The sequence below is a fragment of the Oryctolagus cuniculus genome, chromosome 12 (genome assembly GCF_051225735.1).
Source record: "Oryctolagus cuniculus isolate XC-2025 breed Fujian yellow rabbit chromosome 12, ASM5122573v1, whole genome shotgun sequence".
In the NCBI taxonomy this organism is placed as follows: Eukaryota; Metazoa; Chordata; class Mammalia; order Lagomorpha; family Leporidae; genus Oryctolagus; species Oryctolagus cuniculus.
In genome coordinates, this window is record NC_142878.1 from 73,316,596 (window position 1) to 73,331,607 (window position 15,012).

The window sequence follows — 15,012 nt, forward strand, 5'->3', positions numbered from 1 at the left end:
TTCTGATCCAACTCCCTGCTAATGTGCCTGGGAAAGCAGTGGAGGATGACCCAAGTGCATGGGCCCCTCCACCCATGTGGGGACCTAGGAAGAATCCCCTGGCTCCTGGTTTCAGATCAGCCCAGCTCTGGCCTTGTGGCCATTTGGGGAGTAAACTAGTTAATGGAAGATCTTTGCAGCTCTGTATCTCTGACTTGAAAAAAAAAAAAAAGAAAAGAAAGGTAAAATGTTTTTTAAAAAAGAAATTGGCTGGTGCCGCAGCTTGGTAGGCTAGTCCTCTGCCTGCGGCGCCGGCACCCTGGGTTCTAGTCCCGGTTGGGGCGCCGGATTCTGTCCCAGTTGCCCCTCTTCCGGTCCAGCTCTCTGCTGTGGCCCAGGAGTGCAGTGGAGGATGGCCCAGGTGCTTGGGCCCTGTGCCCGCGTGGGAGACCGGGGGAGACACCTGGCTCCTGGCTTCAGATCAGCATGGCATGCCGGCTGCAGTGGCCATTGGGGGGTGAACCAATGGAAAAAAGGAGGACTTTTCTCTCTGTCTCTCTCTCTCACTGTCCACTCTGCCTGTCAAAAAATGAATAAATAAATAAAAAGGAAATTAAATAGTGGCAGACATTCCAATATTCCAAGGAATATTGCTAGAATTTGATCCCTTAATCTTGTGATAAGTGTGTGGAGATGGCAAATAGTGTACAAGAGAACAATACTGATGGGCCAGCGCTGTGGCATAGTGGATAAAATCTCTGCCTATGGAGCTGGCATCCTTTATGGGTGCCGGTTCAAGTCCCAGCTGCTCCTCTTCCGATCCAGCTCTCTCCAAGGCCTTGGAAAGCAGTAGAAGATGGCCCAAGTGCTTGGGCTCCTGGACGTGTTCATGGGAGACCTGGAAGCAGCTCCTGACTCCTGGCTTTGGATTGGCCCTACTCCAGCAGTTGTAGCCATTTGGGAAATGAACCATCAGACAGAAGACCTCTCTCTCTGTGTCTCTCCCTCTCTCTATCTGTAACTATGCCTCTCAAATAAATAAACACAGCTTTAAAAGAACGAGAACAATATTGGAATAGTGGTAATGTGAAGAAATAGTGTTATGACAGAAACCTTTGAAGGTGTATAATAATGACTGATTAGCTGTTCAGCAAATAAATTCATGTCCCCTCTTCTTCTTTTTTTTTTTTTTTTTTTTTTTTGACAGGCAGAGTGGACAGTGAGAGAGAGAGACAGAGAGAAAAGTCTTCCTTTGCCGTTGGTTCACCCTCCAATGGCCGCCGCGGCTGGTGCGTTGCGGCCCGCGCACCGCGCTGATCCGATGGCAGGAGCCAGGTACTTATCCTGGTCTCCCATGGGGTGCAGGGGCCAAGCACTTGGGCCATCCTCCACTGCACTCCTGGCCACAGCAGAGAGCTGGCCTGGAAGAGGGGCAACCGGGACAGAATCCGGCGCCCTGACCGGGACTAGAACCCGGTGTGCCGGCGCCGCTAGGTGGAGGATTAGCCTAGTGAGCCGCGGCGCCGGCCCATGTCCCCTCTTCTTAGGATCTGTTTTGCTATGATGTAAAATATGTACCATTTACATTTTCATATTAAACTCTTTGTTAAATATAAAAAGAAAAAAATAAACTCTTTGTTAAATAAACTTTTCTGATAGTCAAAAAAGAAAAGAAAATATACCAGCAGAAAAGTTCTAATGGAATACTGATACATGAGAAATTTAGAAGAATGACTAATATACATACAAAAGCATTTTTTACTTTATTTATTATACTCAAATCCAAATAAAATGACATAAGTTGCTTTTGTTTTAAAAATGTGGATTCATATCATCAAACATTAATGCTATGGGGTTTTTTTTAAGATTTATTTTATGTATTTGAAAGGCAGAGTTACAGAGAGAGGGAGAGGCAGATAAAGAGAAGGATCTTCCATCCACTGGTTCACTCCCCAAATGATCACAACAGCAAGGCTGGGCCAGGCTAAAACCAGAAGCCTGGAACTCTATTCAGGTCTTCCACTGGGTGGCAGGGACCCAAGTACTTGGGTCATATTCTACTGCTTTCATTAGCAGGCAACTGGATTGAAAGTGGAGCAGTCAGGACTCAAACCAGCACTCACATGGTCATATAGGATACCGATATCCACGTGGCAGCTTAACCCAGTGCTTCATAATGCTGTCTCCTAATGTTCTGTTTTTAATATTAATCCACATCTTTCATCATCACCTTTAATATTATCATGGTTTTTTTGAAAGGGTGGTCTTCTGCAAAGCTGGCCAATGGGTATGAGCTAGTTCATCCTCACTGAAAAGCAACTTGGTAAGAGGGATAAAAAGCTTTGAATTTGCCATGTCATTTAATCCCAGGAATTCCACTTCTGGAAATTTATCCTAAGAAATTTATCATAGATATATGTTGATGCTTTTGTTAGACAAGCATAAGAAGATACATTATGTTATTAGCAAGTGAGAAATAAATTCAGGCTGGCGCCGTGGCTCAATAGGCTAATCCTCTGCCTGCGGCGCCGGCAGACCGGATTCTAGTCCAGGTCGGGGTGCCGGATCCTGTCCCGGTTGCCCCTCTTCCAGCCCAGGTCTCTGCTGTGGCCAAGGAGTGCAGTGGAGGATGGCCCAGGTCCTTGGGCCCTGCACCCGCATGGGAGACCAGAAGCACCTGGCTCCTGGCTTCAGATCAGCGCAGTGTGCTGGTCGCAGCACGCCAGCCACAGTGGCTATTAGAGGGTGAACCAACGGTAAAGGAAGATCTTTCTCTCTTTCTCTCGCTCTCACTGTCCATGCTGCCTGTCAGAAAAAAGAAAGAAAGAAAGAAAGAAAGAAAGAAAGAAAGAAAGAAAGAAAGAAAGAAAGAAAGAAAGAAAGAAAGAAAGAAAGAAAGAAAGAAAGAAATTCACTGTTCAACAATAGAGTTAAATTAATTAGGAGATTATGATATAATATTGTATGGATTAAAAAATGAAATTTTTTAGGGGCTTGCGTTATGGCATAGCAGTTGAAGCCACTGCCTGTGAAGCTGGCATCCAATATGGGCAGCATTTTGTGTCCCAGCTGCTCCACTTCTGATCCAACTGCCTGCTGGTGGCCTCGGAAAAGCAGCAGAGGATGGCTCAAGTGCTTGGAACCCCGCTACCCAAATGGGAGACCCAGAATGGAGTTCCTAGCTCCTGGATTCAGCCTAGCACAGCCCCAGCTGCCATCTGGGGGGTGAACCAATGATGGAAGATCTCTCTTTCTCTCCATATATGTAACTTTTTCAAATGAATAAATTTTAAATGATATTTTTAGAATCCAGTATTTATAAGGAAAGAATGCATGAAACATTAACTTTGTTTTTTTGAAGATTTATTAATTTACTTGAAAGGCAGAGCTACACAGAGAGAGGAGAGGCAGGGAGAGAGGTCTTCCATCATCTGCTGATTCACTGCCCAATTGGCTGCAACAGCCAGAGCCGAACCAATCCAAAGCCAGGAGCTTCTTCCGGGTCTCCCACGCAGGTGCAGGGGCCCAAGGACTTGAGCCATCTTCTGCTTTCCCAGGCCATAGCAGGAAGAGAAGCAGCTGGGACTAGAACCAGCGCCCATTTGGGATGCCAGCACTTCAGGCCAGGGCTTCAACCCAGTGCACCACAGAGAGCTGGATTGGAAGTGGAGCAGCCGGGACTCGAACTGGTGCCCATATGGGATGCCGGCACTGCGGGCGGCAGTTTTACCTGCTACGTCACAGTGCTGTCCCTGAAACATTAACTTTAAAAAGTTAAAACTATATAGGGGTTGACATCATAATGCAGTAGTTTAAGACACTGCCTGCAATTCTAGCATCCTATATGGATGCCAGTTTGAATCCCAACTGCTCCACATTCGTCTTAGCTCCCTGCTAAATGTGACTGGGAAAGCAGTGGAAGATGGCCCAAGTCCTTGGGTCCCTGCACCTGTGTGGGAGACCCAGATGGAGGTCCAGGCTCCTGGCTTTCACCTGGCCCAGCCTCGGACATTGCACCCATTCGGGGAGTGGACCAGCAGATGGAAACTCTTTCTCTCAGTCGCTTCCTCTCTCTTTCTAACTCTGCTTGTCATATAACTAAATATTTTAAATAAATAAATGACTAAAGCTACATAGTATCTTACCAATTATATAAATATAGGTGTTCCCTCTGCAGAGAAAGAAGGTAAGGCTACTGTGTCCACTGGTCATGCTGAGCTTCCCAAAGGGAGGTTAGCCAGGGAGAATGAGTGAGGGCAAAGATCAAGTTCACGCTCCACAGCCTGGCCATGCACCTGAAGCCGCCCTGTGGGGCTGGGGGTGGGGTGTCTGTGGGCTCCTCAGACAAAGGTAGAATGTCCTTCACAAGCAGGCTGCCAGCTGTGGCTGAAGAACTTGTCTCCAGATTAACTGAAATCTTCCTAATAGCTTCTTGCTGCATGTGTGACCTTGAGGCTTTAAATCACACCTTGAGGGTGGTTGTAATCTTTCACCAGAGCTGGGGAGGAAGGGGCTGTGCCCCTGGGGAGAGTCAGACTGGCTCCAGGAGCTCCAGGCTATCTTGTGTGACCTTGCAGTTTTAAATCATGCCTTCAGGTTAGATGCAATTTTCCATGCAGAACTAGCAGAGGACAGTCTGAGCCCCTAAGGGGAAAGGCTATCTCCAAGAGACCCCCCCACCTCCATGAGCTGCAAGCCAGTTAACATACCATATGTAAAACCCCCGTCCAATGAGCACACCCAGTAGGATAACCCAATGAACAAATAGTGACGCCTTAAAAACTCTGGAGACTTCCTCAAAGCCAGTGTCCCGCTCTGGTACTCCACCCAGTCTTGGACCAGACACTTTTCTGTCACTTGCCAATCAAATAAAATTTTCTTTTCTGTCAAATAAAAGTTTCTGCCTCTTTGCAAATTGTTTCCCAGCTTTTTTTTTTTTCCTATACTAAGCTGAGGCAAAGAACTCACGAAACTCACTCCTGCAACCGCCCTCCCCTCCACAACCAGTAACGCACAGGACAATACATTCAAGGATTCAAGGGACAAAGCACCTTTTTTAAAAACTATTCAGAAGCACCAACTAAGCTACTGACAATCCTGCTAAAAAGGCTAAGATTGTGACCAGTATAAATTTCCTTTTCCTAGCTATCCCATTTTTTCTCTGTGTTTCATATGTTTATAAATTAAATACGTTTACAAATGAAAAAATACAGGCCGGCGCGGCAGCTCACTAGGCTAATCCTCCGCCTTGCAGCGCCGGCACACCGGGTTCTAGTCCTGGTTGGGGCACCGGATCCTGTCCCGGTTGCCCCTCTTCCAGGCCAGCTCTCTGCTGTGGCCAAGGGAGTGCAGTGGAGGATGGCCCAAGTGCTTGGGCCCTGCACCCCATGGGAGACCAAGATAAGCACCTGGCTCCTGCCATCGGATCAGCGCGGTGCGCCGGCCGCGGCGGCCATTGGAGGGTGAACCAACGGCAAAGGAAGACCTTTCTCTCTCTCTCTCTCTCTCACTGTCCACTCTGCCTGTCAAAAAAGTAAAAAAAAAAAAATTATTTTCAAGATATCTTTTCCACAAGCAGGTAGTTGGTAGTGGTTAAAGCTGGGTGATAAGTACTTGGGAATTTATTGTACTATTATATTTTTTTTGTGTTGGAGATTTTCCACAAAAAAGTATCTTTTGGAGCCAGTGTTGTGTTATAGAAGGTTAAGCTATCGCTTGCAACACCAGCATCCCATAAAAGAGTGCTGGTTTGAGTCCTGGCTGCACTGCTTCTGATTCAGTTTCCTGCAAATGCACCAGGGGAGGCAGTAAGAAGATGTCCCGAACGCTTGGGGCCCTGGCATACACATGGGAGACCGGGATGGAGTTCCTGGCTCTTGGCTGACTGCTGCAATCATGTGGGGAGTGAACCAGCAGATGAAAGTTCTCTCTCTCTCTCTCTCTCTCTCTGTCCTTCTCTCCTTGTCATTCTGCCTTTCAAATAAATAAATCTTTTTTTTTTTTTACAAAATATCTTATGACACTCTAATGGACATAATATTTTATATAGCTATTCTTTTTTTCTTAAGATTTACTTATTTATTTGAAAGTCAGAGTTAGAGAGAGAGAGAGAGAGAGAGAGAGAGAAGTCTTCCATCCGATGGTTCATTCCCCAGTTGGCTGCAATGGCCAGAGCTGGGCAGATCCAAAGCCAGGAGCCAGGAGCTTCTTCCAGGTCTCCCACGCGGGTGCAGGGGCTCAAGGAGTTGGGCCATCTTCAACTACTTTCCCAGGCCATATCAGAGAGTTGGATCAGAAGTGGAGCAGCCAGAACTCGAACCGGTGCCCATATGGGATGCCAGCACTGCAGGCGGCAGCTTTACCCGCTATGCCACAGCATTAGCCCCAGCTTATTCCTTTTTTTTTTTTTTTAATTTATTTATTTGACAGGTAAAGTTATAGACAGTGAGAAAGACAAAGAGAAAGGTCTTCCTTCTGCTGGTTCACTCCCCAAATGGCCACCACAGCCGGCGCTACGCCGATCTGAAGCCATGAGCCAGGTGCTTCCTCCTGGTCTCCCATGCAGGTGCAAGGGCCTAAGCACCTGGGCCATCCTCCACTGCCCTCCTGGGCCACAGCAGAGAGCTGGACTGGAAGAGGAGCAACTAGATCCCAGTGCCCATATAGGATGCTGGCGCCACAGGTGGAGGATTAACCAAATGAATCGCTGCGCCGGTCCCTTCACCCCTTTTTTTAAAAGATTTATTTATTTATTTATTTGGAAGACAGAGCCATAGAGAGGTAGGGGCAGAGGCAGAGAAAGAGAGAGCTTCCATTTGCTGGTTCACTCCCCCAGATGTTCGCAAAGGCTGAAGCTAAGCCAATCCGAACCCAGGAGCCAGGAGCTTTTTCCCGGTCTCCCACACAGGTGCAGGGGCCCAAAGACCTGGGCCATCTTCCACTGCCTTCCCAGGCCACAGCAGAGAGCTGGAACAGAAGTAGAGCAGCTGGGACTCGAACCAGCGTCTGTGTGGGATGCCAGCACTGCATATAGCTTATTTTTTGAAATATGAATCCATAACTTTCCTCATAATTAGAACTTTGGTCTCAAAATCTCTAAAAGACTTAGAGAAATGCCCAGGGTCTCTAAAAGATTAAAGCTGTGTGGCAAACGCAAGACTCTGCCAATTTAACCTGGAATGTTTAAGCAAGACAAGAGACCTCTCAGACTCCAGAAAGCACTCTATTTACCTTAAGTGCCCTCTTAAAATCTAAGTCTGTGGGAGTTTTTCAATTTGAAAAGCATTAATCCTTCTTGGTTGACAGTTCTGATCTGTAGGAGCAAAGAGTTTAAGTAGACACGTAATCTCTCTGCTTGCCTCATTTTTCCCTTTCTTAAAGTAAGCACAATTTTTTTTAATTGATGACCTGTATATCTGGCAAATATCAAAGGGCAAACTGTCACTTTCTGAAATGCTTACTTGAAATCCAGTCTTTCTCAGCTGTCCAGTTGTCCCTCATGTCAGTAGCCATAGGAAGTTTTTTCCCCTCTTAAAGCCCAATGTAAAGTCATGTATTGATTACTGTTCTATCACTAGCTAACTGAAGTTGTCTACTTTAACTTGAATGAGAATTTCCTTTTTTACCCTGACTCTGAATTTGAGAGTAACCAAGTCAAGTTTATTCTGTAAACCTTGGACCCATATCAAACTCCATTTGAAGATTTCTTAGCCACTTCAAATCCAACACATTCAATATTGAGTCCTCTCCTCTTCTCAACTCCCATAATCCTCTTTTGGTGTTCTCCATTTTTATGAATGACTCCATCATCCACCAAATGGCTCAAGGTACTGGCTAGCAACATTGTTTTTTCCTTTCCCCAACATATCAGGTTCCCCCCTGTTAAAAAAAAATAACAGGAGTTATCTTTAGAAAAACAAACTGGATTGTATATTCCTTTTACCTCAAACTTTTCAAAGGGAGTTGGTGTTGTGATGCAGTAGGTTAAGCCATTACCTGCAACACCAGCATCCTGTATGTCCCAGCTGCCCTGCTTCTGATCCAGCTCCCTGCTGATGTGCCTATGAAACAGCAGAAGACAGCCCAAGTACTTGGGCCCCTGCCACCCATGTGGGAGGCTTGGATAGAGTTCCTGGCTCCTGGTTTCAGCTTGGCCCAACCCAGGCTGCCATGGCCACTGGGGAATGAACCACCCTATGGAAGATTCTCTCTCTCTGTCTCTCTCTCTTTCTCTCTCTCTCTCTGCCTTTCAAATAGATAACTCTTAAAAAAAACTTTTTGAGGAATTTTCATGATTTTTAGGATAAAATTAAATCTTATGCAGTTTATGAGCTATAACATTCTGAATAATCTGACCTCTGCCTATCTCCTTGCCACTATCAGCTCCTGTCAAACACACCTACACACACACACACACACACACACATACACCTCCTTCATACCTCAAAGACTTCCAATAAAATGTTTATATAGAAACCTCTTTCTTCCCACACTCCACTGTCCTCCTAATTAATTCCCATTAGTCATGAAGAATTAAGCAGCAGTTGACTATAGGTAATACTTCAGCGGAGCAATTATGTGCTGAAGCACATCTTATGTACTAAAGAATTTAATCCTCATAGCCACCCTAAAAGTGGATCCTATTATTATCATCTCTATATTATAAATGACAAAACTGAGGAGCGGAGAAGCAAAATAAGTTGGCCAAGATAACTTAACTACCAACTGGCAGAACAAGGACTCAGAATCAAGCCTCTGGCTCCAGAGCCTATGCTCTGCAGTGTTACACTCCACTGTTCTCATCTCATCCTGGAAATTTTTGCCATAGACCTCAAAATTATGAGTACTTGATAAACACATGGAATAAGAGAGAGAGAGAGAGAGGAAGGGAAGGGGAGGGCTCCCAGACAGTGCATGTGGAATTGTACACTGTGGTTGATTTCTGGGTTCGTTCTTCGAGGTTTCCCCTTACAGTTGGCCAGTGACTTAGCTTCTTCTCTCAAACACCATTTGCACAGAAAAGGTGTTTCCTGGTATGTCTAAGAGAAAAAAAAAAAAAACACTAAATATACAAGATTATGTGCAAAGAGGCAAGGAGATGATTGACAGGAACCATGAAATTTGAAGACATTTTTAGTAAATGTTATGAAAATCCAGCGGACAGTATAGGGCACTTCTCTTTGCTAATAAGCGGAGGCAAGTACCTTGAGGTAAAACACTGGCTTTACTAATAGAAAGGTCTGGTACACAAGCAGTGTTTTTGATGTTTTAGGAGGTTTTTATCCTTTAAAATTTAGCCAGGACTACCAGATCAGCTTGCTAATGGACTGAGGTACCGAAACCATTTTAATGGAGAGTGTAAATTCTAAGAGGTCTGAGAGGAGGAAATGCCCAGGGGTGGAGAGTAGAAGCTAGGGCAGGGGTGCAGAGTGGGAGGCCAGGAATTACAGTCATGGGGGCAGCGAAAAAGCATAAAGTACCTGTTGCAGAAGGGGTGTGTGGTCAGGAAGGAGAGGGGATGATTTCAGTTCCTTCATTTCCCCCAACTCAATTTGGAATTACAGTCCTTCAAAGAAATCCCATGTTTTTTTTTTTTTTTAAACATCTTTCTATATAAAAGACTACATGGATCACAGTAAAAAATTGCTTCTGAAATGCTGAAGCTTACCAAACGTTGCCAGCCCTTGCGAGATAATTAGCATTGTTAGAAAATAACAGGAAGCTCAACATCTCATCTTCGGCGTAGTGGCCTACAAGGCAGTCGCTGGGCAAACGTTAGAGTGAGGGAATTTTTTCCACAGAATGCTTTCACTTGGCTTCCCCCATGTGTCTTGGTGACCCCACACCCCAAGTTAATTCAGACACATTCAGCGCCATGGCAACAGTGGGGTAGCATTAGTCCTCAAAGAGCTGCAGAATGGAAAGGGCAGAGGGAGCATGGTGGACCAAGAAGCAGACAGTTCCAGTGTGCAGGATAAATATGCGTGCCAAGGGAGCAGGGTAGCAAAGGCAAGACAGGAGTGAGAACGAGTTCACAGTAAAGGGAGAAATTAGGTGAAAATTCCAGGGATGACGGATGGTTTGAGGAGGGTCACTGTTCCAGGTGAGCAAAGGGTACAAAAGTAAAGGCAAGCATGGGGACCAGCACTGTTGTGCAGTGGGTCAATGGATGGAAGATCTCTCTCACTCTCTCTGCCTTTCAAATAAATAAACAAATCTTTTTTTAATTAATTTATTTATTTGAAAGTCACAGTTACACAGAGAAAGGAGGAGAGGCAAAGAGAGAGGTCTTCCATCTGATGGTTCACTCCCCAATTGGCTGCAACAGCCGGAGCTGTGCCGATCAGGAGCCAGGAGCTTCTTCCAGGTCTCCCACATGGGTGCAGGGGCTCAAGGACTTGGGCCATCTTCTACTGCTTTCCCAGGTCACAGCAGAGTGCTGGATTGGAAGTGGAGCAGCCGGGTCTCGAACCAGCGCCCATATGGGATGCTGGCGCTTCAGGCCACAGCGTCGGCCCCAATAAATAAATCTTTAAAAAGAAATTGAGGGGCCGGTGCTGTGGCTCACTTGGTTAATCCTCCACCTGCGGCGCTGGCATCCCATATGGATGCCGGTTCTAGTCCCGATTGCTCCTCTTCCAGTCCAGCTCTCTGCTGTGGCCTGGGAAGGCAGTGCAGGATGGCCCAAGTGCTTGGGCCCTGTACCCGCATGGGAGACCAGGAGGAAGCAGCTGGCTCCTGACTTCAGATCGGCATAGCACCAGTGGTGGTGGCCATTTGGGGGTGAACCAGCAGAGGGAAGACCTTTCTGTCTCTCTCTCTCACTGCCTATCTCTATCTGTCAAATAAAAAAAAAATAAATTGAAAATAAGAAATAAAAATGTAAAAAGGAAATTGCAAGAAACAAAAGGGCTAACTGATGAAGGAAGAGCCAATGGAGGCATGAGGGGGTGAGAGCTAGGACACAAGTAGCCTAGGACTAAGTGAGAGATGAGAGCTGACTGAGAGCACTTATCAGTGGCAGGCAGGGTTTTTGGACTGTAGTCAAAAAATCCTATAGTGGGAATGGACTTCAAAATGTGTTTAGCTGGAGACGTGCGCAGCATTAAATGTCTCTGGTTTAGAAAGAAGGTGACTGGCTAGAGAAGTTCCTAATGTACCTAACCATTGTTCTTTTACTGCACAAGAGTCACTGGTGGCCCTCTGGTGAGTGACTTCTAGAAGGTGAGAGGTCAGTAGCTTAATCCAAAAGAGTTATTTCAGTGTTGGAAACTGTAGGCGTCTGTGTCGTATCTTTAGTGAATACGTTTTAGGCAGATGAACTTCCTAGCACACTTGAATTACACTGCATATCCACTTTGCTTACTCAACAATTTAATGCTAATATTGTCTCAGAGACGGGCTCACTTTAGGAAGAATATCTCCAAATATATGGATATGAAAGTGATCTGGGACAGGGGCTGGTGCTGTGGCGCAGCAGGCTAGGCTGCTGCTTAAGGTGCTGGCGTCCCAGATCAGAGTGCCAGATTGAGTCCCGGCTGCTCTGCTTCCAATGCAGCTTCATGCTAATACACCTGGAAAGATGGCGCTAACACCTGGGCCCCCGCCACCCACATAGGACACCTGGATGGAGACTTGGCTTCAATCTACTCTCTCTCTCTCTGTCACTCTGCCTTTCAGAAAGAAAGGGAAGGAAGGAGAGAAGGAGGGAGGAGGGGAAAAGAAAAAGAGAGAGACCTCTGGGACATTTTAGCTCAGCAACTAGTAGGGACTAAGTTATAAAATATGTCTTAATAGAATATAAATGTTTAAAATCACGAAGTTGATTAATTTTAGTTGTAATGTTCAAGTCTATAAAAAAAACCGCTTAAATTTATTTTAAAATATCAGTTTTTGAAAAAGATTCTATCCATGTCAGGGAAAATGCACCCAAAATAACTGTATGTGGCCACAGTTGTTACGTACAAAGTTAATTTCTCTGGATCAGTGGGTGGAAGGATTAAACTATGAATAGGGTCTGTGTGATTTACAAAGTCCGTGAGGAGCTTGGTTCTAGTCAAAATGCAGAAGTACTGTGTATCTTCTCTTTTGAACCCTGTGTTCCCCTTCAGTGGGGAAGGGTTCATGGATTCTAATCCCTTTGTGCCGCCTCTCAGCTGCCCAAGGCCTCCCTAGGAAACCTTGGATCCCATATGCCTCTCATATTCCTCATCGTCACTTTCCAGTTTCTGTCAAAATTTACCTGCATTTAATTCCCTTTCATCAGTAAAAGGCTTCCTGCTTCGGGAAAATAGTTGAATGCTAGAATATGTTGTCTCAGATATTTGTTGAACTCTTTACTTGGTATAGGGCTATCCTTACGATCATTAAGGAATCTGAAAATAAATTTTTGTAAAAGTTAAGAGTGGGAATGGGAGAGGGAAGAGGAAGAAGGGTTGGAGCATGGGCAGCAGGGAGGATAGGGTGAGAAGTATCACTATGTTCCTAAATCTGTATATATGAAATACATTACACTTTTATAACTTAGATAAAAAAAGCTGTAGATAGGAATGAAATTGACATTTTTGAGATTCGATGATTGTTTATAGCCCTTGTCTCCACTGTTGAGGAACAGTAGTTTTTTTCTTCTTGCAAAAAAAAAAAAAAAGAAAAAAAAGAAAAGAAAAAAGAAAGAAATGAAAAGTCCCAGAAATGTTAAATTTTTTTAAAGATTTGTTTATTTATTTGAAAGTCAGAGTTACACAGAGAGAGGAGAGGCAGAGAGAGAGGTCTTCCAGCTGATGGTTCACTCCCCAATTGGCTGTAATGGCCGGAGCTGCACCAATCCGAAGCCAAGAGCCAGGAGCTTCTTCCGGATCTCCCCTGCAGGTACAGGAACCCAAGGACTTGGGCCATCCTCCACTGCTTTCCTAGGCCATAGCAGAGAGCTGGATTGGAAAAGGAGCAGCTGGGACTAGAACCGGCACCCATATGGGATGCTGGCGCTTCAGGCCAGGGCGTTAACCCACTTCGCCACAGTGCCGCCCCAGAAATATTAAAATTTATTTAATGTTAATGTAAATTTTTGTATATTTATTTTCATTTGAAAGACAAAGAAACAGAGATGGTGAGAGGCAGACAGAGACCTCCCATCTGCAGGTTCATTCCCCAAATGCCCACAACAACCAGGTCCAAGTGAGGAGCCATAACTCAATCCAGGTCTCCTATGTGGGAATCCCACGTAGGAAAGAATCCCAGTACTTAAGTCATCAACTGCTGCCTTCCCAGATGCACTTTAGCAAGAAACTGGAATCGAGAGCAGAAGTAGGACCAAAACCCAGAATCTCCTATATGGGATGTGGTTCTCCCAAGTGACAGCTTAGCTTCTGTGCCAAATGCCCACCCCAAATATTTCATTTTAATATGAAGGAATGAATATTTTTAAAACTTTATTTATTTTATTTAAAAAACAAAGAAAAGGAGAGAGACAAAGGGGGAGACATGTTCCATCTGCTGTAGATTTTTTAGTTGACTACACTCAATATGCCTGCAATAGCCAGGGCTGAGCTAGACTGAAGCCCATGCAGGGATCTCGGGCTGAACCTTTTCTGTGGGTGGCAGGCACCCAAGGCCTTGAGCTGTCACCTGCTGCCTTCCAGGTGTGCAAGACACTGGAATCAGGAGGGGAACCTAGGAATCAAACCCAGAACTCCAACATGGAATGCAGGTATCTCAAGTGACAGCTTAACCACTGGTGCTACACACCCACCCCAAGGAACGAATCTTTAATGGTGACGTTTCAAGCATGAATCAGATTCGATGACACAGTGATTTTTTAAAGTGACTTTGTCTACTTGGTAATTTAATAAAAATTCTAAAATGTCCTACACTTACATTACAAGGGCCAGAGGATGGAAAGTAGGCTAGAGATAAGGGAAGTTATTCAGCTAACAGCTGAAACAAGGAAAAAGACTATGTTGAAACTTTGACTTAAATCCTATTAGGGATCTTTCAATTGTGTTCGCAGCCGCCGCGCCGCCGTCGCTCTCTAACGCCAGCGCCGCCTCTCGCTCGCCGAGCTCCAGCCGAAGAAGGGGGGTTAAGTAAGGAGGTCTTTATACCATAGCTCGTACAAAGCAGACTGCCCGCAAATCGACTGGTGGTAAAGCACCCAGGAAGCAACTGGCTACAAAAGCCGCTCGCAAGAGTGCGCCCTCTACTGGAGGGGTGAAGAAACCTCATCGTTACAGGCCCGGTACTGTGGCACTTCGTGAAATCAGACGTTATCAGAAGTCCACTGAGCTTCTGATTCGCAAACTCCCCTTCCAGCGTCTGGTGCGAGAAATCGCTCAGGACTTCAAAACAGATCTGCGCTTCCAGAGCGCAGCTATTGGTGCTTTGCAGGAGGCAAGTGAGGCCTATCTGGTTGGCCTTTTTGAAGACACCAACCTGTGTGCTATCCATGCCAAACGTGTAACAATTATGCCAAAAGACATCCAGCTAGCACGCTGCATACGTGGAGAACGTGCTTAAGAATCCACTATGACGGGAAACATTTCATTCTCAAAATTTTTTTTTTCTCTTCTTCCTGTTAGTGGTAGTTCTGAACGTTAGATATTTTTTCCCATGGGTCAAAAGGTACCTAAGTATATGATTGCGAGTGGAAAATAGGGGACAGAAATCAGGTATTGGCAGTTTTTCCATTTTCATTTGTGTGTGGATTTTTAATATAAATGCGGGGACGTAAAGCATTAATGCAAGTCAAAATGTTTCAGTGAACAAGTTTCAGCAGTTCAACTTTATAACAATTATAAATAAACCTGTTAAATTTTTCTGGACAAGGCCAGCATTTGGATTTTTTTAAAACAAGTAAATTTCTTATTGACGGCAACTAAATGGTGTTTGTAGCATTTTTATCATACAGTAGATTCCATCCATTCACTATACTTTTCTAACTGAGTTGTCCTACATACAAGTACATGTTTTTAATGTTGTCTGTCTTCTGTGCTGTTCCTGTAAGTTTGCTATTAAAATACATTAAACTATAAAAAAAAA

At 45.0% G+C, this 15,012-nt stretch overlaps 2 protein-coding genes across 2 annotated transcripts in view; both read left to right on the top strand.

The window, feature by feature from the left end:
• The window catches only part of LOC149123101 (uncharacterized), a 51,953-nt gene extending 36,941 nt beyond the window's left edge, over positions 1 to 15,012 (top strand). Inside the window, exon 3 of the mRNA XM_089310330.1 lies at positions 13,985 to 15,012. Within this exon, the coding sequence (XP_089166456.1) occupies positions 13,985 to 14,009 (25 nt within the window). The 3' untranslated portion in view covers positions 14,010 to 15,012. The remainder of the gene's footprint in view (positions 1 to 13,984) is intronic.
• On the top strand, positions 14,065 to 14,526 carry LOC100354792 (histone H3.3A-like; the record flags this gene model as incomplete). Its single annotated transcript, XM_070054196.2, has 1 exon — positions 14,065 to 14,526. A coding segment is annotated over one exon (426 nt), but the record flags the coding sequence as incomplete, so codon positions are not given.